The sequence below is a fragment of the Trifolium pratense genome, linkage group LG4, assembly GCF_020283565.1.
Source record: "Trifolium pratense cultivar HEN17-A07 linkage group LG4, ARS_RC_1.1, whole genome shotgun sequence".
Classification (NCBI taxonomy): domain Eukaryota; kingdom Viridiplantae; phylum Streptophyta; class Magnoliopsida; order Fabales; family Fabaceae; genus Trifolium; species Trifolium pratense.
Genome location: NC_060062.1, coordinates 47,780,469 through 47,791,797, shown reverse-complemented (window position 1 = coordinate 47,791,797; position 11,329 = coordinate 47,780,469). Strand labels below are relative to the sequence as shown.

The following is an 11,329-nucleotide window of genomic DNA, read 5'->3' as shown; positions in this document are numbered from 1 at the left end:
ATAAAACACCATTAATTAATTAAACCAGTAAACATACACATGACAAGAGGAGTTAGAGGATTTCAAGAGACCCCAACAAAACAAAATAAGAAGTCTTAGCAGTACTACTATATGATGATTAATTATACCCAAATTCAGTTACACGCCATATCAGAAAGAAAAAAATGCCTAAACTTAAACTAAAACATAAAAATTAAAGATCCAAGAAAAATTAGAGTTTCATTTGAGTCCATTTACTGGTGTTGAAATTGCAAGTCCAGGCCAAGAGAAATAGTAATCACCACCAACAAAACCACCTTCACCACCTTCTAACTGCCATGAGTTTGAAGGCACAACTGGCACACCACCAATGTTTGATCCAGCCACCATTCCTGGAAAACCCCAACCGGATCTCCCAATTCCAAAGCTCATTTCTTCAAGCCCTTGTCCAAGCCCAAATCCAAATCCACCTAAAGCAAGAAAGTTCCCTTGAGTGTTGCTGTTGTTCAGCAATGAAGTGAAGCTCCCAGAAACACTCGTGTTCTGTTTTCCTTCATCGTCAACATTTCCACCGTACGGAAAAGAACCTCCTTGTACGGCGGAGATGGGTGTCATTGATTGATAGTGGCGGTGCTCCGGTGCAGAAGTTACGGCTGACGAAGAAGAAGAGGAAGTCACCGCAATGTGCTGAGTTCTGGAGCGCTTGGCGTTTTTGCGGTTACCTCCGCCGACGGGGATGTCACGGAGAGTACCTCCTTGAGTCCAGTAGCGGCGACAACCTTTACAGAAATAGCGTGGCTGAGAGTAGTTGTAGTTGTTGTAGTAACAGAATTTAGTGTTGGTTGAATCACAACGAGGACATGGTAGATTCTCTTGCTCAGGTGCAGGTGCTCCTGGACCTGGACGGTTTTGTGGTTTGGTTGATCGGCGGCTCTCACCGGAGTCTGAAGATGGCATTGTTTAGTTTTGAAGAAGTTAGTTGCTGAGAGTTTGAAAACAAACAAGTTTTTGTTGAAGAATGAATAAATTACCACACAAATTATAATTAAAATAACTACTAAGCAGACGGACGGACAAGAAGCTGCGTCACTAAAAGGTAGAATGAATTGTTATGGAATAAGAAGTGTAATGAGTGATGTGTGGGAATATATGTTATGAGTGTGGTGGGTTTTATTTTATGGGGAAGAAGTGAAAGAGTGTGTGGGAAATGAATGAATTTGAAAGAGACAAGACGAGACAGAGAGAGAATATTGTATCATGTATGGTGAAAATAGAGACATATTCTGAGTCTTATATTAGACAGAGTGGATTCGTTCAGCTTTAGTACAGGCTCAGGCTACAGTACAGTGGTTCTGTTAAGCACGACATTTCACTTTCAGTCGCCTTATAGGGCTGCGCCTTCTGCACAGGACCTCAATTCTCTCTTCCAATCAATTTTTTATTCTCACTAGGGTCTCCAACCTCCATAAATTAGTACTAGGAGTAGTAATCATGTTCTTAATACCACTACTCTACTCCCCGCCTCAAAATATAAGTAAAAATTGGTCAACAAAAATGAATGTTTGAATCAAATACATTAATTTTGTTTGACTCATTTTTGCTTATATTTTAGGATGAAAGGAGATTTATTTTTTCTTAAATTTGGTATTCACTCTAATAACTACCGTACTAATACCTTCTTTTTGTGTTTTTTTTTTTGGATACATTCATTGTGTGTTTTTTTTTGATACAGTTCAATTTCAAGATTAAACTATGATATATTTCGTTCGGCCTTAATAGTAAGTAAATGTCACTTTTTGGATACATTGAATAACTAATGTATCTGGTCTAGACTAAATACATTAGTTATTCAATACATTAGTTATTCAATATATCTAAAAAATAATATTTGCTTATAATTAAGGTCGGAGGGAATATATATAATGTTTGTACTATTCAATTTCAAATTTATACATGTAAATTTCATAGTATAAATTTATTATTTGAATTTTTGTTTTAATTAATATTTACATTTTAAATTTTTTTTTTTTTTTTTTGTAAATTTACATTTAATTTTAAAGGTGGATAATGTTAGATAGTTACACATCAATGCCAAAGCACACACTTGTTATAACCAAAACACCATCAAAGCCACTAGATTTAGCCACTAGATTTGGTCTAGTGGTGAGGGATTTGTGTAGTATGTTAGAGGTTCTGAATTCGATCTCCAGCTCATTGTAAACAAAAAAAAAAAATATCAAAATCAACTTAACCACACCAGCAAAACAAAGAAACATAAACTGATGCAGATCAAAGATGAACCCTAATTTCTTCATCAATATAGTTGAAAAGGAGAAAATTCAAATGTGAAACAGCAAGAAATTGGTAATAAAATGGAATCAAAGAGGAATGCAAAGATTATAGCTTACCTGAAAGATTATAGTCTAAATCTGTCTTCAATATCTCAAGCTTCGTTCAACCTTTAACATTCAGATTCGTTGAACTTGAAGATTCATCCAATTTTTTCATGATTTGGTTTCATAAATTGGTATTTAGGTTTTTGAAATTAGTTAATCAATAGAATTTGATTTGGATTGGAAGATAGTTAAGTAAGATTCATTCAATTGAATATTTAGGGTTTTATTTGATTTGTGAATTTATATGTTGACATTGTGTTATTAAATCAAAGCTTCTAATTGATTTAACCATCACACCGGTCACTAATGATTTCCTATTAATTGATTTAGAAGCAAATTGTGTCCTACTACCGAAACAACCGGTTCAAAAATATACATTATTCGTGTGAATGAGCCAGAGGGTAAGATGTTTACTGAATCAGATTCAGTAGAAGCTTTGATTTAATTTCCTATTGATTTAATTTCCTATCGGATTTAAGGGTAAGATGATTTGTGAATTTAAGTGTTTGATTTAATTTCCTATTGATTTGATTTGTGTTGAGCTTCTGGTGTGATGTATGCAGGTAAGTTTTGATTTTGTGACTTTGTTGTTTTGTTTTAATTTTAGTTGTAATTTTGTTTTAATTGATTTATAATCACAATTAAAATTTAAAACAATTTAAACATTTGAGTAATTTTGGTGAATTCTAGGGTGAGGGCTCAATTAAGTCCCTCACCGGTATACCACTCATCTTAACCATTGGATTAAAGAAGCCTATATTATTTCATTTTACATTGGCACATTGGATACAAATTATTTCTCAAAATATTCAGATTTTTTTTTTTTTGATAATGTAAATATTCAGATTTTAAACCGTTGCCTTTTCACCATGTTCATCTGTCGCCTAGAAACCAAGTAATCTTGCATTTAATGTCATGTTTCAATTCCATGGCGATTTGCAAGGCCCCAAAAGCATATCACCATTCAAGTATTAGAATGGAAAAGTACTCTACTACATTGCAAGTTTTTTTGAAATACCCATATTATTATTGTGAGAGGAAAAAAAAATTCACTCCTATTTATTATAATAACTTAGAATTTTCCAGTTATATAGTAGTTATTGTGGTTTTCTCAAATAAACTTTTCTAGATGTGTTTGATTTTGAAATTAAAATACATTTTCTCAATGTCCAAATGTATCATGGTTAGACGTGTGATAGGTCAAAAAGGGAATGAAGAGTTGTGATACTTGAATTCTTTGGAGAACATATCTTAGTGCTGCCATGGAACAATTAGAACCGTCCTGATGTTTCTCCCTGGGAGTTAATGTTGTTGTCGTAGTGGCCTAGTGGGATGAAACTAAGAATAAGTAGAGAAGATAAAAGAAGGAAAAAAGATTCAGTGCAATGTGTTGTATACTCAAATATGTGAATTTATTTAATCCAACGGTTATAATTTGCTATTTAGAGTGGTACACCAGTGAGGGACTTAATTGAGCCCTCACCCTAGAATCCACCCTTTTAATATGGTAGGGATTTGGTTGAAATATTAATAGATATAAAAGTACATGGCAAGTACCATATAAGTGGTTTCCATATAATTCAAAGTGAGTCAACAACAGTGCATCTTCATTGGTCAGATTAGAACTCCATCTTAACGGTCCAAATAAGGATCGCACCATAGAATTTTCCATAAATTAGATCTAATTACACATTATCACATAATACTATCTTAGTGACATTATAGTAGGGGTAGTAACCCTCATTACGGTATCGTTTGGCCGGACTTTTTTTCTACTTTTTTATATTTTTAAGTAGAAGGTAGAACAAACGCAATATAAACTAAGTACTTAATTAAAAAAAAACTTATTTTGAAATGAAAAAAAAACTGAATAGAAGGAGCTTTAGACAAAAGGAGTTGAAAGTTACTTTAAAACTACTTCACGGAACTTAATTTTCATATTGGCCTCATCGAACCTCGCAGACAACATTTTTTTCATATCTTTTATATTATTTCAGTATTTTTTTATACTTCAACTACAGTATCATCGAGTTCACATTATTTTTTCTTCATTTCTCCTGCTTTCTTCCACTGCTCAACCAATTTCTACCATTTTTGTACATCACTTTATTTTTTATTTTTTTAGTTTGCATCACTTTATAAATTAAACTTGAAGTGGTGGTCGTTAAATAATTTTTTTTTGACACAGGTCCTTAAATAATTTTAGACTTCTTATCTTTTATCTTTTAATTTTTTTTATCATGATACTCCATTGTATCTCCAAGATAAAAATGAAAACACTACCTCCATGTCTAAATATATGACTTTGTTGAGTAAATCACAGAAATTAAGTTGTTTGTAATAATAAATTTATTAATAGTGAATATTGATTTTACGAGTTTATTATTTAAGAAAAAGAATTTATTTATGTTTTAGCATATTTATTATTTATATTTGGTTCCAAATATTTTCTATCATAACTTTTGGTCTCTGTTTTTAAATTAATTTATGTGTTGTCTTTACATTTTTAAAAGAATTTTTATATCCATGTTGATAAGAATTTCTTCCACAAAATTATTTTCTCACATGACATAAGACATTTGGAGACCAAGACTTTCTGAAATTTTTTAAATAGATCGATCAAAAATAAAATTTGACATATTTATTTTATTTTTTTTTTTGACAAAATTTGATATATATATATATATATATATAGAGTCAGGATCCGTTGACACCAACTAGTTTGACACAAAATGTTACACCTCTCAATAACGTTTTAACCGATATAAATTTTATAAAATCCACCGTTGGATTGAAAGTTTACATCATATAAATCATTTGTGTAAAATTTCAAATAAATCCAAAATCATTTGATATGTTATTGAGATACATCAAAATTAACGGTTTTTGTATTTTTTTAAATGCCGTTAATCTTTATGTGTCTCAATAGCATATCAAATGATTTTGGATTTGTCTGAAATTTTACACAAATGATCTATATGATGTAAACTTTCAATCCAACGGTGGATTTTATAAAATTTATATCGGTTAAAACGTTATTGAGAGGTGTAACATTTGGTGTCAAACTAGTTGGTGTCAACGGATCCTGACTCATATATATATATAAAATCCTTCATAATAAAATCAAAGTTTTAGTTTATGAATAATGTCCGGCTAATTTGAGTAGTTTGTTGCTTATGGATGTAATGGGGGTTACTACGCCTAGAGTCATCTCTGCTTAGTTTCTTCCCTTGGGCTTATGCCCCTTTTGTATAAAAAAAAAATAAAATCAAAGTTTTATAAAAATATTTTACCAAACAACTTTTAACTTAAAAATAGCTTTAAGATGCAAAATAAAATAAAATTACCAAACGACTTTAACTTTATTTTTAACATTATTCCAAAAGCAACTTTTAAACCGTAAATAAGTCTGGCCAAACGCACCCTAAATGAGTGACAACAAATCTTATTACTCTCAAAATATTATTATTTTATTTTCCCCAAAAAATTATTATTAGCAGAAGAGATTCGTTGGCAATTTTATGGTTTATTAATTAAAAAATTGTGCTATAAAAAAGTGTTAATAATTAAATAAAAAGATTTGACCTTGTGGGGGCTGACTATCATTAGTCGGAGAATAATAATACAGTGTGAAAATGTGGCGTGCTAAATAGTAGTGAACAAGTCAAATGTTTCGCAATTCTCCCTTAGATTGCAAATTGAGAATTTCGCCATTTTGCTTAGAGTTTGTTTCCTTACTCAACAGATGGTGACAACAACAACGTTAGTGAAGTGGAATGCTCTTGGCAGCACCGACATGATCTTGAATGTAGATGAGAGCAGCATCGGCAACCCGGGTGCCTCCGGATTTGGGGGTTTAATTCGTAACTCAGATGGAGCTTGGGTCCATGGCTTCTCGGGGAACATTGGTTTTTCTAACATCTTGCATGCCGAACTCATGGCTCTTTACCATGGTGTACTCCTAGCTTGGGAGCTAAACATCAAAGACTTGCGGTGTTATTCCGACTTCGCGACTGCTATCAAATTGATTACCGAACCTGTTGACAAGTGGCATCACTATGCAGCTATTATCCTTACTATCAAGGACATCATAGCCAGAGATTGGAGAGTCAGAATTTCCCACACTTTGAGAGAGGGTAATGCTTGTGCAGACTACCTAGCTAAGCTTGAAGCTCGTAACAACGAAGTCTTGTCCATCATAGCCAGTCCACCTGTTGGATTAAATTTACTCCTTCTTGCTGATGCAAGTGGGACTTGTTTTTATAGATAGTTGTTTCTTTCCTTTTTGTTTTTTTCTTTTTTTCCCCATTGTACCAAAAAAAAAGTCATTAATTTGTTGTACACTTTGATTAAATTAAAAAAAATCCACGTCATTTTATCGAAATACTCTTGAGTTAGACACTTTTTATGGTTGTGCTTAGAATTGGGTATGTGGGGTTCTCATCATTCAATGCATATCTCTAGAAAAAGAAGAGTTGTCTTAGTATCAAATTAATTTTTAAAAAGATAAAAAAAAATCCTTCAACTATTTTTTTTAGGGTTAAATATGTTTTTGGTCCCTGTAGTTTTTTAGAATTTTCATTTTAGTCCCTGAAGATTTTTTTCACACTTTTTAGTCCCTGAAGTTTTTCCGGTCAATGTTTTTAGTCTCTACTTTTCATTCAACTCGTGTATACTTTCACATTTTTGAATGATTTTTTGTATTCATGTTTATAATATTATAAGAATATCCCCGATAAACATTTAGAATTTTTTAACATAAGATGAATTATTAATGAATTTTTATGTGCAAAAAACTAAAAAATTCATATTTAATTCATTTTTTGTTAAAAAAATTTAAACTTTTGTAACAGAGATTCATATAATGTACTAACATGCCCGCATAAATTTTTTTTAAAATGGTAGGTACGAGTTGAATGAAAAGTATGGACTAAAATAATTGACCAAAAAAACTCCAGGAACTAAAAAGTGTGAAAAAAATCTCCAGAAACTAAAATGAAAATTTTGGAAAACTATAAGACCAAAAACATATTTAACTTTTTTTTATTAAATTATTTAATTGGTATAATGGATGTTAATGTTATGCACTCCAAATTATTGTTTAGATGTTGGATATTTATAAATGTAGTTGTTTTTTTGGTAAGTTATAAATGTAATTGTTGGTTTTGGTTCAATGCAGCCGTCACTCCATAGAATATGGAAATAAGAGTAAGATTTAGTAGTAATTAAAAAAAATAAATCAATAAGACTCTAAATGTCACAGTGTGTATGAGTGACTGCGTGCGCGCGTGCATGCGCACGTGCGTGCGTGTGTAAAAGGAGATATATATCATTAAAAAATATTGAGTGATTTTCTGTTATGAATTTTTGTCCATGCTTTTCAGTCAAGTTGTATATATCATTCACAAGTCCAAAAAAGTGGGTATGAGTCAAGTTGTATATAATCGTCGGATTGTAGTTGATTGCTCCTTGTGTACCAATGAGAGGCACATTAGAGAATTATCCACAACTGTCGATGATCACTCCAATATCGTAAGCTGAATTATACCAAGTTAAATCTGCTTGAGAGAGAGACACAATCCTTCGAGACCATTTCAGACACCCCTTGTTTTCCTTGAAGATATGAGACTGTGGAAAGTGCGAAATAAACCACTTGTACAATAAAGGTATACAACAGACAATAGTCCCATCACCCTTTGAAGTTCTACGATGGATAGAGAAATAAGTGTCACCCCACAAAGTGGGCGCAGGGTTTCCAATCAAGAAGATCCTAATGGCATTAACATCAACAAAGTTGTTCAATGTTAGGAAATAAGACCAATCCATAGACGAGTAAGGCCAAGATTGCCTCAAAGGCATCCATGCTACCCAATTTTGCAAAAGAAGATGCTTTTTTAATCAGAAATTCTGCGGTCATTGCTTGAATACCCCCATTTACAACCAGGTTAGCATCCACATCAGATTTCTTCAAGTGAATCAATGTTGCAATGACTTGTGAGTTAGGAATCTCCTCGAAACCACTAAAAGGAACATTGTCTGATATTGGAATACCCACAAGATATGCATATTCTTCCAAGGTTGGCATGAGTTGATAGTTAGGAAACATGAAACATCAGTAGACAGGGTCATAAAACCGGACCAAGGTATTGAGAAGCTCATCTTCAATCGTGGTTTTGAGAATAGTCAAAATCTTTCCATAGCGGTCTTTGAACTTTATAGGACCAACCACTAGAGATGTGAGCTCTTTCAACTCTTTTAGATCGAGAAATTTGAAACTATACTTCTTAGTGTTTCTCCTTCCAATATCCATGATCACAAAACCTATGACATTTGCAAAGAGAATCGTAAGTTCCTTAAAAACCAAAGTAAAGAAATTTCATGAATGCATGGTTATGCAATAATCATAAACAGAGCCACAAGGATTCAAGGGTTCGACATCACGAGCATGAAGTCATGGGTAGAAACCAACCACAAGGTGTGTACTAAGGGTTCATTTGTACCGGTATACCTAATTATCGATAGAATATGCCATAAAATATGGAATATGGAAATATAGCCATGTATACCCAATTAATATATGGGTATATTTTGATTTGGGTTAAATATGTTTTTGGTCCCTATAGTTTTTCAGAATTTTCGTTTTAGTCCCTGAAGATTTTTTCACACTTTTTAGTCCCTAAAGTTTCTCTCGTCAAGGTTTTTAGTCCCTACTTTTCATTCAACTCGTGCATATCATTCGAAATTTTAAATTTTTTTTTCTGCGCTCATGTTTAGTACATTATATGAATCTCTTTTACAAAAGTTTAATTTTTTTTAACAAGAGATGAATTAAATATGAATTTTTTAGTTTTTTGCGCATAAATAATTCATCTTATGCTAAAAAAATCTAAAGTTTTTATCGGAGATGTTCTTATAATATTATAAATATGAATATAAAAAATCATTCAAAAATATGAAAGTATACAATAGTTAGATTAAAAGTAGGGACAAAAAACCTTGATGGGAAAAATTTCAGGGACTAAAAAGTGTGAAAAAAATATTCAGGTGCTAAAATGAAAATTCTGGAAAACTATAGGGATCAAAAACATATTTAACCCTTTTGATTTTGGTTGAATGGAACTGTGACTCCATAGCATCCATAGCATATGGAAATAAGAGTAATTAGTAGTAATCAAAAAAAGAAATCAATAAAACTCTAAAAAATATTGTGTGAGTGTGTGCGCATGCGTGTACAGGCGCGTGTGCGCATGTAAAATGAGATATATAACACTAAAAAATATTGAGTAATTTCATGTTATGATTTTTTGCCCCTACTTTTTAGTCAAGTTGTATATATCATTCATAAGTCTAAAAAAATGGGTACGAGTCAAGCTTAGAGTTTTTTTTTTGGTAAGAGCTTAGGATGAAATTAAAGTCCTACAATATATAATCAATTAAATTTTGGAAGCATAGTAATAAGAAATTTTTCATTCAATTTCAAGGTTTAATCAAAATTAAAATATGCTATGACAAACTGAAATTTAATTTTTTTTTTTGGGTATCAATTTTATTCTATCCATGGAAAAAAAAACTACAATCAGTGCACCGGTCACAAAGAAGAAAAACGCCTCTAGTCTAGCAGTATAGTAGTACCACCGAATTGAATAACAGGAAAATGAAAAAAATCTTACAAACAAAAAACACAATCCAACACCACTTGTATGTTACACCTATAAACCTAACACCACAAAACAAACAGGACAGAGCAAAAACAAACCCATCACAAAAAAACAAAGCTTAAAACCAGTAGAAAAAGCATAAAACTACTTAAACTAGTGCATTCAACTTAAACAAACAAAAAACCAACTTAACCACAATTTAAACCATAATTCATTAATTCATAAGCGGTGATGAGAGATTTTAGTTGCAAGCAAAACGGCCATTGCCGGAGAGTATAGTGGTTGGTGGCGAGCAAGTTTGTTGGCGGTGAGTCCTTGGAAGTTTTCGTCGAAGGTTGAATGGAAGGAGAAAAGGTAGTTTTATTTTTAGGGTTTTAGGAAATAAGTGATTTAACAGAAAAGTTAATTAAGGGACTGAATTGATGGATGTGAGTATAGTTTAGGGAAATTTTAATTGCTTTTAATGGGGAAAACTGTTTCGAACTTTGGCAAGACCCAAAGCACGCAACCCAAATACTCCAGATCCAGTCTAGTAACATTCCTTATCGGAGGCTTCTCCTACACACCAATGGTAACAAACATAGTAGTTAGTGTACGCCACTTGCAGCTGAAACGCACACCACATGCTTCAAGGACAGTTAGATCCATTTCGAAAGCCGTCATCCTCTCCAATGCTAGTTGTTGTCAGCTAGCACATACTGTCTCTATATATAAGTAATCATTGGCGCCAAGGTACACATTTCAATCACTTTCCACTTCACTCTCTCTTGATCACATACTGATTTGAGCGTTGGAGTACTAACATGTCTTGCAAGTACTTCTCCCCACCATGATTCAATGTATATAATCTTTACATCCACCGTAACCGTCTCAAACCTCGCCATCAAAATCATTTAAGTCTGCCCAAAGAAGATCAGAATCCCTCTCTAGTACATCATTAACCAATGTATAGACAATGAGTGTGTTAGCTATTATTCAGAACATTAAATAAATCTTTTGTCCATATAGATAAATTTACAAAAATAATAAGTACATCAATTTTACATTAATGAATTGAAAGAATACACATTCAAACTACAAAACAAATTAGTAGAATTAATCTAATCAATGACTTGTAAATGATTACAAATAGATATTAAATGTGACTAAATTATTAGTGCTTAAGTTTTGCAAAATCACAATGAACTTTCATAATTTTATAAAAACCAAATTTAATATATAGTTTATGCAAATGTCGTTGTCATTTTATCCAACTAATCACCATGATACTAAATACAGTATAAATGTCGTTGTCAT

General features: G+C 32.2%; 1 protein-coding gene across 1 annotated transcript; it reads right to left on the bottom strand.

Annotated features, from left to right (window-relative positions):
• On the bottom strand, window positions 1-1,465 carry LOC123881632 (dof zinc finger protein DOF3.4-like). The gene has a single exon (XM_045930353.1). The coding sequence runs from the start codon at window positions 934-936 to the stop codon at window positions 220-222; it is 717 nt and encodes a 238-aa protein (XP_045786309.1). The 5' UTR covers window positions 937-1,465; the 3' UTR covers window positions 1-219.
• Between the last annotated feature and the right edge of the window lie 9,864 nt (window positions 1,466-11,329).